Genomic DNA, 19,135 nt, shown 5'->3' with positions numbered 1-19,135 from the left:
AGTGGAAATACCCTCCAAATGACCAAAAGTAACGAGTATTTTTGACTTTCATTAGAATGGTCGTATTATTTTTCAACCATTTCAGATAAAACGAATTTCCAGAAATTCTAATACAAATATTCTAAGTAATGAAACTTCTATTTTTTAGTTGAATTATCTTCAACAAGCATAACCTACCTGACCTCCAGGCTCTTTTAAGAAAAGCAAAAGCAAAACCAAGAGCTGCTCTAGATCCAACACGAGCCAGGCTTGCACCAGTATCTAAAAATGATCTGAAAGAAATCAAAGCATTAAATTTGATAGCCAAGCTATTAAAAAACGACATGCTATCAACGCATCTAAAATTCAACCCATGAGCTTCAACTTGCTAGGTCAGATGCTTCAGACGAAGTTCATCATACCTAGCGAAAAGAAAAAAAGGACAATTCCCGCGCTTTGCAAAAATATACTAGACTTGAAACTGAATCAAAGTAGCTAGCCAGGCTCGCCCTGCCATTTGAAATCGTAGAGTTAAATAGATTTAACAGTGGATGCAGTTTGATTATGAAAGATAAATTTTGCAGCCACAAAATATTTTGTGACAGTAAGTTTCCCCTCCCCCATCTACCTGTGCACAACCTTGGTGGTAGTGGATGATAAACTTGAGTAGCACAATCTGTATTTTTAATTATAGCCATTTCCTACTGATTTTTGTGCCCAAAATTTTCTTCAGCACGAGAAGACTTTACAAGAGCATTTTTTTGAGCCACTGGATGCTTCTTTTTACTTCTGCTTTTGTCAACCTTATGTCATATAGGAACTTAGCCTAAGTTCATATAGGAACTTAGCCTCCTCGGCCCCTCTCAATCTATGGCACAACAGAGGAAGAGGGACAGGGGATTCTTCTATACTTTCAGGCTTAAATGTCCAGTTTTCTAGGTAAGAATCTATCAGACCATTCTTACGAGGGATACCCCCTACGCAGGTGCGATGGAAAAATAATTTATTTAAATTAAAAAAGTGAGCATTCAAAAAACAATTAAATCTTCCCCCTCCCCTCCTCTCCTTTTATATACACCCTATTAAATAATATGAACTTTTCACTTCTTTGTACTTTTGCACTTCACTTTTTTGCAACTTTCCCAGCTTTTTTTGCAGTTTACTTTGTACGTTAAGCGAAGGAGCTAGACGACGCTACAATTTTCCATTAGTAGCTTTTAAATTCTGTTTAAGTTCTTACAGCTTTCACAAGCCTACAAGTAACTTATTAAAGTCGCGTTCTAGATGTCTAAGGACATCTATGTTTTATAACAAACAGAAATGTTTTAGGTTAGTTCCGAAATTATCAAATTCCTGTATGATTAGGTGAGTTTTTAATCCCTTTCAAAAGAATGATGCAACACTGAGAACGAATCTAGACAAATTGACCATTCACTCGCCCGGGGTAAATTCGACAAAATACATAGAAACTCCTAAAATTCCGCTGTATGGGCCTCTAACCCCCGCCCCCCTCCCCCTGTATGTTTTCCATGCCTTGCCTCTGCGTGCTTCTAGGGAGGAGGATAGTTGCGAATAGTTTTGCTCTTGAGAGTAATATTATTTAACCACAAACTTCTTTCTTGACAATTTTGTTACAAATTTAGTGTTTTACTGGCACTCCCATTCTATATATCTCGATTTGTATTCCTTGTCTCAGTTGGTCTGTTGTTGGGATTCTCGATTCAACAATCTAACTGCACTGTAAGATTATAATGCTGTCTTTTCAGTTATCCTAACAAAAATCCAAGTTTTTTCTAGAATAGAAAACAAAATATCGGAAATATGGTCATATAAACAATGTACAATGAAGAATTGAGTAAAAACAAAAGATACAGTCATACCCAGTTAATAATTCAACTGACGAGAAAGTGTTACCAATCAAAACATAAAGTTAAAGCAACAAATTCAAAAAGAAGGTTCCAAAAAAGCCATAAATACGACGTTCGCTCGTAATAGATCGATTAGTGACGTCTCAAGGTGATAAAAATTCCATGTACAGAAATCAGTTAAAGAAATCAGTATTGGGAGAATTTACATTTCTCCTTGACAATCCAGCCCTTGAAATCAAGAGTCCAAACTTCGAATAAAGAGAAAATATTACAATATAAGTTCACCTTTTAACTCCTTAATCAAATTAAATAAAAAAAATCGAATTTTTTCAACTAAAAGTAACGAGCAACATTAAAACTGAAAACGAACAGATATTATTACGTATATGAAGGGCATCACCCCCTAGTCAATACCCCGCACTTTACGCTAAACTTAGAATTTTGTTCGAATCACAAATCCCTGAATCACAAAGGTCGTTTTATTAGAATAGACAGCTCTTTTGAAAGTACTAAAAAAAACTTTACCGTAAAGAGCGAGGTATTGACTAGGGGGAGATCCCACTCATATACGTAATAATATCTGTTCGTTTTAAGTTTTAATGTTGCTCCTTACTTTCAGTTGAAAAAACTCGTTTTTTTATTTAATTTCTGTTTGTTTTTTAAATAATGCTGGGAAATACGGTGCCCCCTTCATAGAAATGCCCCTTCCCCCAAGAAAAAATCCTCCATGGAAATATACTCCCACGTAAACCCCTCCTCTGACCTACCCCCCCCCCCCCACCAAGAAAATCCCTCCTGAAAACGTCTGTAAACTTCCCGATAACCAAAACTATATGTAAACAATGGGCAAAGTTCACAACTTTCAGCACTTCCCTCGGGAACTGTGGGGGACTAAGTCAACCTTAAAGACATATTTATTAGATTTTCGACTATGATGAACAAAATTGCTATCTCAAAAATTTGACTGGGTGACTTTGGGAAAAAAATAGCGTGGGAGGGGCCAAGTTGCCCTCCAATTTTTTTGGTCACTTAAAAAGGGCACTAGAACTTTAAATTTCCGTTCGAATGAACCTTCTCACGATATTCTAGGACTACTGTATCGAAGCGATCACCCCTTAAAAAAAACAAACAAATAAACACGCATCCGTGATCTTTCTTCTGGCAAAAAATACAAAATTCCACATTTTTGCAGATAGGAGCTTGAAACATCTACAGTAGTATTTTTTGTTACGCTGAATCTGATGGTTTGATTTTCATTAAGATTTTGTTACTTTTAGGGAGTGTTTCCCCTTTTTTCGAAAATAAGGCATATTTTTTCAGGTTCGTAACTTTTGATGGGTAAAATTAAACTTGACGAAACTTATATATTTGAAATCAGCACAACAATACGATTCTGCTTATGTATCTACTGGTATCAAAATTCCATTTTTTAGAGTTTCGGTTACTATTGAGCCGGGTCACTCTTTACTTACAGTTCGTTACCACGAACTGTTTGAAACACAATGATGCTCATGAAAAAGAGTTTACCAGTAAACAAATAAAGAAATATGTCCGACCTTTGAGATTTTGGGAGGAAGATTGAGAGAGAAGAAAGAGAGACAAGAAATAGAGGGAGAAGAAAGGGAGGGAGAGAGAGAGGAGAACGAGGAGTATAAAGAGCGAAGAAATAGAAATATAAAAAGCGAAGAGAGAGAAGACAAAAAATAAAAACAGCGAACAGATGAGAAGAAAAGAGAGATAAGAATAGAGGGACATACAGAGAGAGGAGGTACAGAGAGAAGGTCAGAACTTTAGGCATTTGAGCGTTGCTACAGACAGGGCAAACGCAGGGGCACAAAAGAAAGAAGATGAAGTTATCCTAGATACATTTAAGATAAATACTTTTCAAATGATTTCAGGAATCCTGATTATAATGGGTCTCTAATCTCAACTCTTTAAGGCAATACATACCCACTCTATATACGTATCATGAGGGATAGCTTGGACATGTTTTTACAATGGATTAAGACTGCATATCTAGAGTAGTTCTACTAAATAACCCACAAGGTGGTAAGACAAATGCTAATCTCCCTAAAGGAAGTACAAAAAAAATACATAAAATTATCACAGGTTTCTTGAGAGGTGGCCAAAGCAGAAGGTGTGAGCAGGCCAGTGAGGGATAGCCAGTCTTAGGCGGTTTAATGACGAAATAAATTTGTAGTAGCAACATTAACATTTTGACAGGTAACCTTAAAACAAGAGGTTACTCAATATTGGCTCCATAGGAGTGCCGATGCTTGCTTCTTTGTCTAACACAAAAATGGGCATTTATAATAATATCTATTATTTCCAAATAATAATAATAATTCCAAAGTACCTTGCCGGGGCTACGTTGGTCTTTCCTTCACAATCTTGCTGGATGTCAATTTCAAAATGGTCAAGACACTGTTCTCCAATGGCTAAGTAAAACCTCTCAAAAACTTTAGTTCTTCTCAAGATACGAATTAAAGGAAGTGAGCTGGAAGTGATGTCAGAGAGAATATTCAGTTGTTCTTTAGCCAAACCCTTTAAACAAGTATCAATAGACGACACACCTGAAATTAACTTGGAAATATGTACTATTGTATATGTACTACCAGTCAACAACATGACTTATCAATACAATAGCTAATTAATTTAGTTTAAATATTAGGGTGCCGGGCGTTGTCCAGATTCACACAGCACACGAATCCTGTTATTTTGTACCACAAATCTAAAAAAATGGCACCAAAACCACCAGTTTCAGAAACTGGACTGGCCAGTCTTAAATTCGAATCACCAGTCTCATGGAATCTTAATGTTTGAGGGATAAATAAGCATAGTATTTCTACCTTTCTCTGCTAATTCTTTATATATTTAAAAAGTGACCTTGCTTTGACAAAGTACTTGCTTTAAAAGAACAAACCTTTCAGAGATTTTCAGGAGTTAATTCCTAAAAGTTTCATTTACACAACTGAAGTACCTGTTTTGTTATATCAAAGAAATTCTAATATCGCTTTAATGTTTTTAATAGTGTGAGTGAATTAACAAAATTTCAGGAGATAAATTTTGAGTGGCCTCTTGAGATCCATTCAACTAACACAAGCTGAGGCAGATTAGGATGATTCTTTTGGCAGTTATGCTCTTCTCTATGTCAATAGGTGATGAGATGGAGGGTGTCAAGGCCAGTAAATTATGCACAAATTAAGGACGAGGGCCTATTTGAAAATATTTCCATTTTTAGAATATGGAATATCTAGAAATTTGAAGTTAATTTTAATTTCTAGCTGGTGATTAGAAATGACTGCACGAGGCAGTATTTCCAGGCCAGTAAATTATATGTGGCTTGAGTGCTGGGACTGAGTTGAAAATACTTCCGTTTTTGAAATTTGGAATATCTAGATATAGCGAGTTTCAACAAAGATTTATTTACTCAGAAAGAATTTATATCACATAAATGCTTTCAGAAACTGGCAGTACTGTCTCTTAAGCATGGCATAAAGATTTGGAAAAGAAAATGATTTGTAAGCAAAAAAAAAAGTTTTGAGGGCGAATTTTCATCCTGAATATGCAACAGTTATTTTAGACTTCAAAAGATCTATTTCAAATTTCAGTAATTGCAAAATGGCCTTTCACAAGTTATTACCCCCTAATTGAACCTAAGCCTATAAAACCATTCCCTATAAGGACTTGTTTACTCAGATAAGTTTATCTTGCATTCTAATGCATTTATTGTGATCAAATAATTCACTTACATGGGTTTGATATCCACCCCAAGGAATCTAATATTGATCTAGCTTCTTTTCCTGAAGTATCCTCTTTGTTCAAGGTATCTAGTATTTGGTCCAGTTCTTTACATGCTGAACAATTACACCCCTTTTTAGGACCACATATTTCGTCACAGCACTCACAAGAGAGTGATCTTGCTCCACAGTAGAAGTTGCCAGTTTCACCTGAAATAGCAAATTACAAAAGCAAGGCAATGAGACACTTTCTAAATGATGCCATAACAGCAACAATGATCCAGCCTTTATGTTGAACTTAAAGAAATTCAGAACCAAAACAAACATGGGATATAAAACCAATTCTCTTGTCTTTCAAACAACCAATTCAAGGACAAATTACATAAAAACATAAAAGGACAGAAATTACAATGAATGACGAAATGAAACTGAAAACCAATGGGAGATTCAATGAACAGCAAAGCCAAACACTAATTAAACACAATTTTCCACAAAAAAGGATGGTTTTTACAAGCCCTAATTTTTTTTTTTTTTTTTTTTTTTTTTTTTTTTTGTAGAAGCTAATTTCTGGGCATTTTCAAATTGCTCTTATTCATAGAAAAAGTTTTTTTTGTACTTAAGTTCTGTTTTAATTGACAAATTAAAAATATTATTTACAGTAACATTAATTAATATGGAAGCACTGGTGTCTTTTTTATAGTCAAAAGTGATTAGAGGGCAACCAGCCCTCCTTGACCAAAAAAAATGGCTCAGAACAAAATGGTTAATGGACTAAAATTACTCCTAGAACTATATGGACAATGCCTGCCATTTCAAACTATCAAACCTTCCTTATGAATACAAGAGAGGACTTCATTACAGAATGCCAGTTTATTTCCAAACAAGTATTGCTTGATGTTCTTTCACTTCAAACTACTACTCCTACTAGGGACCACTAAAAATGTACTCAAGATATTCTGAAAATCCTGTTAACAGATTCACATTCTCTCAAACAGGGTTATGAAGCTCTGAAATTTTCTTTGTACAATTCAAGATGAAGAGCCTCTTTCTATGTTAGAAAGTAATTAGTTAGGTCAATAAAATATTAAGGACTGGATCCAGGCTCTACACTATGCTCTGGCAAGGTCTCTGAAGCATTTACCTCTATCCCTTCTACCCTCAAAGCAGTGCTTCTATTATCCCTGAATTTTTGGAGAATTCCCAAATTTTCCGAAAAAAAAATTGAGTTCCACGAAATCCCCAAATCCCATTGTTTCTCCCCAAAAATCATACTTCTTTCTTCCATGAAATCTCTTCACTGCATAATTCTGCCTTTCATAAGAAAAATTACATGTCTTTTCTACCAAATACATATAAGGATCACGGAAAGTGCATTGAGACTCATACCCTTGCTAAATCTTGATTTAAGATTATTTTTAAAAACTTGGAAAATATTTCTTAAATTAAAACAAAAATCCAATAGCCTATAGCTGGAAACCCTATTCAAATCACTGAAATAGTCTTTTCAGAATATTGAGTCAAAGAAAAGAAGAAAAATATTTTTTCAAGGTGAAGAGAGGCATATATACCTATCTTCTATGTCTCGGAAGTAGGGAAAGAGTGGAGATAGGAACTTGAAAAATAGCTTTGTGGGTTACAATTTAGACTTTGTATTCATTCTAGAAAATTCTATTCTCCAATTTCAACTAATTTTTAACATAGCAAAAAACCCATTTAGAATTTTATTCCTGAAAGATTCATTCAACTAACTGTGCTATATTTTAAGGATAACAAGCTTAGCATCTAGAATTTTTCTTTTTTAGCTAACAGTCATATGTATGGTCTCATCTAGACTAAGCACTGTAATAAAAAAGATTAGTGCCATTTAATTCTTTATTCAACATTGCTTCCAAATATTATTGTCTTGACCAAGACAATCTCCCTTCATGAAACCTGGCCAATGGGACAACGGGCCACTCTTTTCATGGGACCTGATATAGCAATGTCATTCACTTTACAAAACTTTGCCAATTCTGTTGATTTGCATAATTTTTTGTATTTATGTCTTATCAACAGTTGGTTAATAGCCAAAAATAGTGCCAATTTGAAAAAAAAAAACAGTATTTTTGTATATTATTCCGCTCCCCAGGTTATATCTGGCCTCATTGGGGGAGGACATTGGGATAGTAATACCATTCTGTTTGGAAACAATGAATAGGGAATCAAATGGTAATGCTCTTTTGTTATTATAGTGTATAGTACCTTGGACAAGAACAGACCCGAACACCACTTGCTCATAGAATGGACAATATTAGCAGGCCATAGTGGAAAATTACCTTCAGTAGCATAATGGATGGTGAGAATCCAGTAAAAGTATAGAAGAGGGCAGAAATCAGACAGAAAAAAGAGGAATATACCATTAGGTTTCTCATTTCAAATATAACACTCACTATAGTAACCTTGTAATGCATGACCACATCTAAAGAAAAAATGTTAACAAAATAACAGTAGTACCAACAGATTCCTTATTTTATGACCTGTCCAAATAGCCTACTATGGTTACTTTTCTTTAAATACACCCCCCCCCGCCCAATGGTCCAGCCTACAGTCTTGAATAATATATTACTACATTGGTTTGCATTCCTATATGTTTTGTATTTCTTTGCTGCAGGTTTCTTAACCTGTCAAAAGAATTTACCATATCTGATTGCAAGTTACTTTAGATCTGTTGCGTATTGAATATTATTTAAAAATGGTTTTAAAATATTGATAACAATGGAAAGAAATTATGCGGTTGGACCACTTATGTTTAAAGTTTCTGGAGTCACAGTTGGAAGGCTATATTGAAATGGCTGGAGTTCAATATAACTTCTAGACAACTCCACAGCCTGGTTTATTTCAAGTTTTAATGTTGCTCTTTGCTTTCATTTGAAATGATGATTTTTTATCTTTAAATCCATACCAAACAAAGTGCATTTAAAAAAAATCGTCAAACTTCTACAGATATATCTAGGGCTAGTATCATTTTCTTCAAAGAAGTAAGAACTCTGACTCCAAACATTCCTGCTAATTTGTGCAGGGTCAGATATAAAGCAAGATCCTGGGGGAGGCCCAATGTGACAAGGGCACCAATTAGCAAAATATTGGGGAGGGGAGCAATGTGACAAAGGTGCCAATTATCAATCAAATTGACAAATTTATTCATAAAAAAAAAAAATTTTAAAAAGAAAAAAACAGGATAAGAGGGCCCCAGAAAAAAACCAGGGCAAGGGTTATACGGACTACGACTGGTCTTTCCAAAATTAATTAAAAAAACTTTTTCCACCAAATAAGTTTTTCAAAGAAAAGTAAAGAACTCCATTAAACAAAAAATGAGCAAAAATGAAATAAAATAATCTACCAAGCGTGAAATACCACAAATCAGCATCGATAAATAAATGAAACTCAAAACGAACAGAAATTACAATAAATAACCGAGTCAAACTCAAAACGAGCAGAAATTAACATAAGTTGGGCTCAAAACCTCTATGCCTTACAAGGCCAGAACCTAATTTGCACTTTACTAAAAAAAATATAAATGTTTTTACTTTTATAACTTTAATAAATCAAATAATATTAAGATTTTGATTACTAAATATCAAAATATGTATATTAAACTGACAATGCACATTCATTTGTATCTTTTTCAGTAAAGTGCAAATAATGTTCTGGCCTTGGGAAGGCATAGAGGTTTTGAGCCCAACTTATGTTAATTTCTGCTCGTTTTGAGTTTGATCAGTTTTCTTTATAATTAATTTCTGTTCGTTTTATATTGACATAGTCTTTTCAGAGAAAAAGAAAATAATACTTTAAATTTTTCCGTTTTTTTAAAGATTTATAGTTTGGCCTGCTATTTGTATGATGGAGAAAAAATTTCTGCAATTTTTAACAACATACACCCTCTTAAAAATCTGGACAAAAATAGAAGTGTTTAATTTAGTTTCATACCTCGTCTAGTTGACCTGAAATTAAAAACTTGATAACATTCGCAAAAAAATCTGTATACTTTCTTTGATAGCTTGGATACACTTACGCTATTTTGATTTGGTTAAATATTAAGAGCAGAAGCAGCCCCAAAAGTTTGAACATAAAACCCTCAGTCGTTCTTGGTATACTGCTGAGATGGCTTATTGGAAGTTAGTATTAACACAGTGAATTTTGATTTAATCTTATGTCAACATTTAGTTTTTAAACATAATGGCAAATGGGAGGGTGGGCGTGGGAGGGGGATTAGTTTTCCACAAATCACTTTCAAATATTAAAAAGGGCACCAGCCCTTTCTATTTTCAATCGAATGAGCCCTTTTAGAAGATCCTACGACAACTCCTTCGATACAAAGTGCCCTGGTCTAAACAACAACAACAACAAAAAATAATACATTATACCCACATCGATCTTTACTATAAAAATATCAAGCCGTCCAATCACTTTCGAATATTAAAAAGGGCAATAGGACTTTCGATTTCCAATCAATTGAGCCCTTTTTGAGTTTCTACAACAAAACTTCCTTAATCACACCTTATATGCCCCATGGCCTACCTTATAACCCCTAACTGATTTGCTGTGAGGGGGGTTGCCAGTTTCAAAGACCTAATTCTCAGATATTTTAACTGTGTTGGACAAAACGAGTGTCTCGAAATTTTAATTGGATATGCTTGGGAAACTGGTGGGCCTGAGAAGGGCGTTAGTTTCTCTTCTATCACTTTTAACTCTTAAAGAAGGCACTAGCCCTTTAGATTTCTAATCGAATGAGCTTTTTTTAAGTTTATACGACAGCGATTTCGATAAAAACCTTATGTGCCCCCAAGGGATAACTTACAACCCTCACCCTGAGGGCTGTTATCCTCAAAGACCTAATTTCCAGAACTTTCTACTACGTTGAACAAAATGGATATCTGATAACTTTGATTGGATGTCATTGAGGGAATGGTGGGCGTGAGGTGGGGGTTAGTTACCGTCCAATCACTTTCAACTATTAAAAAGTTTAATCACTTTCAACTTTCAACTATTATATCAATTTTTAATTGAATGAGCCCCTTTTGAAGTTTTTATCATAGAGTCTCTATCATTAAAAACCTTATATGCCCCCAGGGCATAACTTACATCCTTGGCCCTGGGGATTCTGGGGGTTTGTCATCTTTAAATACATAATTTCCAGAACTTTCAACTACGTTGAACAAAATGACTATCTCTAAAATTTGATTGAATGTGTTTGGGAAAATGGAGGGCATAAGAGGGGGGGGGGAGGGTTAATTACTCTCCACTCACTTTTGACTATTAAAAAGGGCAATTTCAATTTCCAATCAAATAAGCCCCTTTTGAAATTGCTACAACCACTTTCTATATAAACCTTATACGCCCCAAGGGCACAACTTACAACCCTTGCAGTGAAAGCTCTGAAGGGGTTATCATCCTAAAAGATTTAATTTCCAGAACTTTCGAATACGTTGAACAAAATGGATATCTCAAAATTTTGATTGGATAACCCTTGCTCTGAAGACTGTGGGGGGAATGTCCTGCTCAAAGGTATAATTTCCTGAACTTTAACTGCATGGAACAAAATGGCTATTTCAAAATTTTGATTGGATTTGTCTAGGGAAATGGTGGGCGTGGAAGGGGGGTTTGCTGCCTTCCAATTACTTTCGACTATTAAACAGGGAAAAGCCATTTCAATTTCTAATCAAATGAGCCCTTTTTGGAGTTTCTACAACAATGCTTTCTATAAAAACTTTATATGCCCCCAGGGCATAACTTACAATCCTTGTCCTGAGGGCTGTGAGGGGTTGTCATCCTCAAACACCAAATTTTCAGAAATTTTAACTACGTTGAACAAAATGCCCATATCAAAATTTTGATGATATTTGTTTGGGAAAATAGTGGACGTGAGAGGGGGGTTAATTGCCCTCAAATAACTTTCGATAATAAAGAAGAGCACTAACACTTTGAATTTCAAATCGAATGAGCCTTTTTTTGAAGTCTCTATGACAACACTTTCTATAAAAATCTTATATGCCCCCAGGGCATAGCTTAAAACCCTTGCCCTGAGGGTTGCGGGGGAGTATCCTCCTCAAAAACATATTTACTATCTGGAAACCAACTACGCTGAACAAAATGGCTATCTCAAAATTTTTATTGGATATGTTAGGGGGAAGGATGGGCGGGGGGGGGGGGCTAGTTGCCCTCCAATCACTTTCAAACTATTAAAACGGGCACTAGCCCTTTGAATTTCCAATTGAATGAGCCTTTTTTGAAGTTTCTACAACAACGTCTTCTATAAAAACCTTATATGCCCCCAGGGCATAACTTAAAACCCTTGCCCCGAGGGTTGTAGGGGAGTGTCCTCCTCAATAACGTAATTTCTATCTGGAAATCAACTATGCTGAACATAATGGCTATCTCAAAATTTTTTGGATGTGTTTGGGGGAATGATCAGCGCAGGGGGGGGGGGGTAGTTGCCCTCTGATCAATTTCGACTATTACAACGGGCACTAGCCCTTTGAGTTTCCAATCGAATGAGCCTTTTTTTTAAGTTTCTACAACAACGCCATCTATAAAAACCTTATATACCCCCGGGCATAACTTAAACCCTTGCCCCAAGGGTTGTGGGGGAGTGTCTTCCTCAAAAACATATTTTCTATCTTGAAATCAACTACGCTGAACAAAATACTTATCACACAATTTTGATTGGATGTGTTTTGAGGAATGATGGAAGTGGGGAAGGGGGCTAGTTGCCCTCCAATCACTTTTGACTATTAGAATGGGCACTATCCCTTTGAATTTCCAATCGAATAAGCCTTTGTTGAAGTTTCTATGACAACGCCTTCTATAAAAACCTTATATGCCCCCAAAGCATAATTTAAAACCCTTGCCCCAAGGGTTGTGGGGGAGTGTCTTCCTCAAAAAGATATTTTCTATCTGGAAATCAACTATGCTGAACAAAATGGCAAAATTTTGATTGGATGTGTTTGGGGGAATAAAGGGCGTAGGGGGGGGATAGTTGCCCTCCAATCACTTTCGACTATTAAAAAGGGCACTAGCCCTTTGAATTTCCAATCGAATGAGCCCTTTTTGAAGTTTCTACAACAACGCCTTCTACTAAAAACCTTATTTGCCCTCAGAGCATAACTTTAAACCCTTGCCCTGAGGGTTATGGAGGAGTGTCCTCCTCAAAAACATTTTCTATCTGGAAATCAACTATACTGAACAAAATGGCTATCTCAAAATTTTAATTGGATGTGTTTGGGGGAATGATGGGTGTGGGGGGGGCTAGTTGCCCTCCAATCACTTTTGACTATTAAAAAGGGCACTAGCCACTCCAATTTCCAATCTAATGAGTCCTTTTAGAACTTTCTACAACAACTCCTTTGATACAAAGTGCCTGGGTATGGAGAAAAACAAAATGAGCCTATGATATTAATTAAAAAAAACTTTCCACAAAATAAGTTTTTCAAAGAAAAGTAAAGAACTCCATTAAACAAAAAAGGAGCAAAAATAAAATCAAACTGGAATAAGTCCTCTTGATTTCCTTTAGCATAATTTGATAATTTATTTGAAGAGGCTTGCAGCAATAAGAATTTTCTCCTTTATAGATCTTATATTACTTTTAAACTTATATTAAGGTTATCCAACAGTTCATTGTGACAAACTTTAAGTAAGCAATAACTTGGGTAAATAGTGACGGAAACTAAGAAAAAACTTAATATTTATAACAATAGATTATATCAAAAGAATTGGCTTTATCTTGACTCCAAATATGTAAAATTGATCAAGTTTAATGTTACCCATCAAAAGCTAAGATCCTGAAAAAATTTATGTGACTAAAAAAAAAAGATGGAAACAAACACAAAAAGTCAAGGTGCCTCAATGAAAACCTCGCCACCAGGTTGAACATATCAGAGAACCCTAGGGTAGAGGTTTCAAACTCCCATCCACAAAATTCTGGAATTTGTTTTTTTTTTTTTTCAAAAATAATGGTCATGCAAAAGAATGATGAAACCAAGTGTATTCATGTGGTCGAAAGTTTGTATCTCGGTGCACCTATATTGAGCTCAGAAACAGCAGCAGAAAGAATGGCAGAGAATGCTAAGAATGCTGTTAAACTAAATCAAAAGACACAATATCAATTCAGATTGTCAAAACCAAAATATCTTTAATATTTAAAGAATGCGAGGAAAGAGCATTAAGTTGAAACATTCAAAGAATGCTAAGGGGTATGTCGAATTTAGAGATGCTATGTGGATCCCGTTTGTCAAATGGGTATAGTTGCAATACACCAGGAATGCCTAAGATTATGAACTTGAGAATCATAGGCAGCAGAATTTGCGCTGCCTAAGTAAAGAACAATGTTGGCACAATGTATTATTTTTTTTTGCACTTCATATCAAAGGAGTTGTCATAGAAACTTCAAAAAGGGCTCATTCGATTGGAAATTGGAGTGGCTAGTGCCCTTTTTAACAGTCAAAAGTGATTTAAGGGCAACTAGCCCCCCTCCCCCCCTGCCCATCATTTCCCCAAATACATCCAATCAAAATTTTGAGATAGCCATTTTGTTCAGCATAGTCGATTTCCAGATAGAAAATATATTTTTGAGGACACTCAGGGCAAGGCTTTTAAGTTATGCCCTGGGGGCATATAAGAGCAATGTTGGCACATTTTATTATTTTTTGCCTTTAGAGCAGGGCACTTTGTATCAAAGAAGTTGTTGTAGAAATTCCGAAAATGGCTCATTCAATTAGAAATAGGAGTGGCTTGTGCCCTTTTTAATAGTCAACAGTGATTGGAAGGCAACTAACAGCCCTTCCACACCCACCATTTCCCGAAACACACCCAATCAAAATTTTGAGATTGATGCTTATTTTGTTTATACCTGAGACAATTTTTTGCTTCCACTATCTGAATAGTGTTTTATATTTTTATATATTAAAAAAAGTTGAAAAAAAAGAAACAAAGAAAAAAGAATAGGCATGCTGAATGCACCAGGATCCACCAACAAGCATTCCCCAAGTATTTTGATAGGTGTTGAATTGAGTTCCAACTTACATCAAAAACAGGTAACTTTTTTTCTTTGAAATTTGTATGTGTTGGTGAAAACACTCCAATTTCAGAAAACTGGAGTTTTATATCCTTTTCTGAAAAAAAAACTTCAAACTTCTAATCAAACAGTTGGATTTCTAAACATCATCCCTACATAGTGAAACCCTTTTCAAACTGAAAGTCTTTAAATTAAGCCTTCAAGAGTAGAAAAAGTGTTCTTTTTTTTTTACAAAAACTGTCAAATCATGGGTGCCTTTACTCTACTGTAGCAGTATGGTACAAAAAATGCTATTCACTATCACTACATTACAATATTAATTTTGTTTATTATTGACACTTTACAGTAGTGTTTAAGAATATTTTGCTTGACTCCAGACTTAATGCATTTCCATAACTCTGACTCAAACCTTGACTTCAAAGGTCTTATATTATTTCTGTTACTCTAACTCAATTCAGCAGATATTTACTAAAACTCTAACCCATAGTACTGAAATAAACAAAAATGATTATGTATAAGAGGGAGGGCTGCTCTTTCCTAAGCATCTGCTCTTTATGCTGAAGTTTTAAGTACTTCTTTTTCTGTATGACCAGCCCTTGTGACCAAACAGTCATTCTTATTGAATTGGGACAAAAAGTTACACTTTAGCAAAAAGAGCAGGGATTCAGCATAGGGTATCCCCCCATATATATGTAATAATTTCTGTTCATTTTTAGTTTTGATGGAACTCTTTATTTATATTTGACAAAAACAGTTTTATTTTTATCAAGTTCCTGTTCATTTTTCATAGTATACCCAGGTTTACCCTATATGCAAGGAAGGTACCACTCAAATCTGAACCTTTAAATCATAATAGAAAACTTATATACAGCAATGCTTCAAGAAAAGGAACTAACTTTGTGTATTTGTTGTTTGAAATAAAGTATAATTATCCAAATTAGACCATCAACTGGAAATATATATGTATATAAATATAAATATATTTACTCATTCATATATATTCAGTTTTAGTTGCAGCTGTAAGTAGCTTTGGTTGCAGTAGTATATACACAGTGTGTTTAGGTTAGTTCAACATCCCCTCAAATATGCATTAAAAAATTCAACTTAATACCCTAAGCAGTTCCTGAGATATGTCTGATAGCCTATGCCCTTTAGATAACCAGCATACATACAGTGTGTTTCCATTAAGGCCTAGATCAATATAGCCCTCAACATATCTTGAAAGTTTCAAAGCTGTTTCTGAACGGCTAGAACTGGGAGGGCAGTGATTTGTCAACATGTCAGACTTTAATATCTTTGTGATACAGATTAAATCCCTAGATTGCTTAAAGCAGCAGTTTAAGACAAAACAAAGGTCTAATATAACCAAAGTTGGGAGTTTATCAGGTAAAATTCTAGACAAGCTACCTTTTGCTATCTTAGAAAAGGATTAGGTTAGGAAAATGAAACTTTCAGGGATGGACCTATAGACAAAGGTATGTCCTGGGAAGGTATTTTGAAATACTCACCTCTATTCCTTCTCCCTCTAGAGGAAACTGAAAAATCTCTGTGTTATAAGATTGAAACCTTGCAAAATAGATCTTCTGCTTAAATGAAGTATAAAAAAAAATATTTTCAGCTTCACATTATTCCTAATTTACAGGGTTTCAAAGATCTACAAGTACAATTCCTAAATTACAAAAAAAAAACATTGATATGGCTTAAAATTCTACTCAACTAACAGGAATTTCATTTTCAAAGCTAAAACTACAGAAAATCAATCAATTTATTTAAAGGAAACAGAGAAAAATTACAAGACTTTAGAAGATAATTTCTTTAGCCACATTGGCCTGTCATAATATAAGAAAAGGAAATGATCAAAGACAGGTAAATTTTTACCAAATCATATTATTGAATTAGGAATAAAGTGAATACACCATTTGATGCCTTTTTTATGCTGATTACGAATATAATAATCATTTCTATTGGAAATGAATTTCAGGCCCCCCCCTAACCTAACCCCCATCCCCATATGTGCAAATATATATCCTGAATTGACATATATAGGGGGGGGGGCTCAAATTAATTTCTGATAGAAATGATTGTTATATTCATAATCAGCATAAAAAAAGCCATTGAATGGTATATTCACTTTATTTGAAACTCAATAATATGATTTGGTAAATAATTACCCAAAGACAGGGTTTTTAAGGCCAAACAGGAATACTGAATAAAGAAACAAGGTATTTGTTTAGCCTTGTGTTGCATGATAAGGAGACATGTTAAGAAAACAATTCTTACTTTAAAATATGTATAATGATCCTAGTTCTTATATTATCCAAGGGGAGAACCTTTATCATCAAGTCTTTCCTCTAAAAATCCTTCTTTTTCCAGCTTAAAATAAAATGTTTCCAAAACCCATGCTAAAAGTACCACATTGCTTAAGTCTTTTGAAATTGCCACTGTAAACTGCCGCCAAATAAGTTGTTTTATAGATAGCATTTAGCATGTGTGTCAAAAAACGTGTTTAAAGAAAAAGTAGTGGAAAAAAAATTCTGTGCATTTTTTGTAACCTAAACTAACCACTACTATTAATATTTTGTATTTACGCCACTGCTATTCGCCCTTCGCCACTGCTGTTAAAAAAAAAAATATTAAAAAGACCGGCATGAATGCTATCTATAAAAGAACTTATTAGGCGGCAATTTAAAGTGGCAATTTAAAAAGACTTAAGCATTGAATTTTCAACGTGGTGATATTTGGAAACTTTTTCTCTTTTGAGGATTTTTAGAGGAAAGACTTGATGATAAAGGTTCTCCCGTTGGATAATATAAGAACTAGGATCATTATACATATTTTAAAGTAAGAATTGTTTTCTTAACATGTCTCCTTATCATGCGACACAAGGCTAAACAAATACCAGAAACAAAGGGAATATTTTGTTTTGGCCTATTCAGTATTCTCACTTGGCCTTAAAAACCCCATTTTTGATTGTTTCCTTTTCTTATATTAAGACTTTAGACCCCACAAAGGCTTTTTAGTCTGGGAGACTAAGCATAACACTAAAACTCCATGTTATAATTTGGTAAAAACTTAAGTATAACTAGGCTAATTGCCTATAAGTTAAGTACAGGCTAGTTGTATGTTAGAAATTTGAGGTATAATTTTGTTTTGTCATAATTCCAATTGGCAATACTACCCAGAGAATGTTTCTGGCCCTGGATTCATTAGCCTACTGGAAGTTTCATTCTCCTAGCCAAACACCTTTCCACTAGCCTATAGCCAAAAGCAGGCTAGCTTGTCCAGGGTTTTCACCATTTCTCATAGGCTAACTTGGCTTTCAGAAGATATCCTACCTTTAGATGATAAATTTCCATTTCTGTTAATTGCTGTATGTGTTCCAGGACCAATTATTTCATGCTCTTGCACCATGCCATTCCAGACAGAATTGAGATATTGCTTAGTGAAGCATTTTTGAGGGTCAAACCATGTCCACTGTAGGTTAAACTTAGGCAAGGTATTTAATGACAAACTTGTCATTGCATTATGTTAAATCTAGCTGTTTCTTGCTTCTTCTTTTTGGTTAGTCCTATTGAAATAGATTTTTCTAATAAATTCTATATAGATTAAGAAGTGCTGTCAGATAGATACAAGACACTGCGTTGATGTTTGTTTTAGCGAATGTTTCTGACAAAAATTAGCGAAACGCTAATGCAACAGAAATAGGTCCCAATAATTGTCTGGAAGTCTAGAAACTAGAAGTCTGTTTATTAAGAATGCCTCATTTTACTATATTCCTCAATTGCTACTTTCTATTAACTTCAGTTAATTTAAACATAAAATATAATTTGTATATGTTTTATTTAGAATGATTCTGTCGCTGTTAAACAAAGTAAACGCTGACACCGCACCGAATTGTCAATAGTGCGTCGCTGATGAAGTTATGAAGGAAACATCTTCCCGGAGACAACCTTCGGTGGTATGCCCCAAGTCTGTCTGTATCACAGTAGACAGAATATACCAGTAAGCTTATCGCAGATCATTTCTGGTCTTCGTGAACAAAAAGCTCCTCCCACTTATTTCTACCTTAGCTTGTCTCGCTTGTCTAGCTAGTTTCTGCATTAGCTTTATTTCCGTTTGTTTCAATGCACTTTGATGGAAACAGTCGGAAACAGACTAACCTGTCTAGCATGTCTAACATGAATATATCTGCCAAAACGTTCTCCGGAGCACTCGCACCCCGGTCCGGGTTTTTATAATGGGTGAGATAGAGAATGATCATACTGGATAATATATGAACTGTGGTCTGTATTTAGCCTTATTTTTGCATAAATTTTTTGATTCCAGTGTGATAAATAAGCGAACGTGCTAAGTTTCTTTGTAAAAGTTTATCGACATTGATTTCTATCCATAAAATAGAAATATGAGATTAAAAACAGAACAGTCAGTGGCGTATATAAGGAGAGGACGGGTCTCTAGCTCCCCCAGATAATTCGGATGTTTTTTTTTTTTAGAGAGCT

The 19,135-nt window shown here is 34.8% G+C and overlaps 1 protein-coding gene across 1 annotated transcript in view; it reads right to left on the bottom strand.

Moving 5' to 3' along the window:
* LOC148951294 (E3 ubiquitin-protein ligase HERC2-like) overlaps nucleotides 1–18,207 on the bottom strand; it is a 299,149-nt gene extending 280,942 nt beyond the window's left edge. The window contains 4 exon segments of the mRNA XM_089091055.1: nucleotides 178–272; nucleotides 4,204–4,420; nucleotides 5,600–5,797; nucleotides 17,972–18,207. Coding sequence (XP_088947181.1) covers nucleotides 178–272; nucleotides 4,204–4,420; nucleotides 5,600–5,797; nucleotides 17,972–18,155 — 694 coding nt within the window. The 5' untranslated portion in view covers nucleotides 18,156–18,207.
* Between the last annotated feature and the right edge of the window lie 928 nt (nucleotides 18,208–19,135).

Source organism: Artemia sp. Qi Xiang Cuo, chromosome 6 (genome assembly GCF_049724085.1).
Source record: "Artemia sp. Qi Xiang Cuo chromosome 6, ASM4972408v1, whole genome shotgun sequence".
Classification (NCBI taxonomy): Eukaryota; Metazoa; Arthropoda; class Branchiopoda; order Anostraca; family Artemiidae; genus Artemia; species Artemia sp. Qi Xiang Cuo.
The sequence above is the reverse complement of the archived record's forward strand: the minus strand, read 5'-3'. Positions and strand labels throughout refer to the sequence as shown.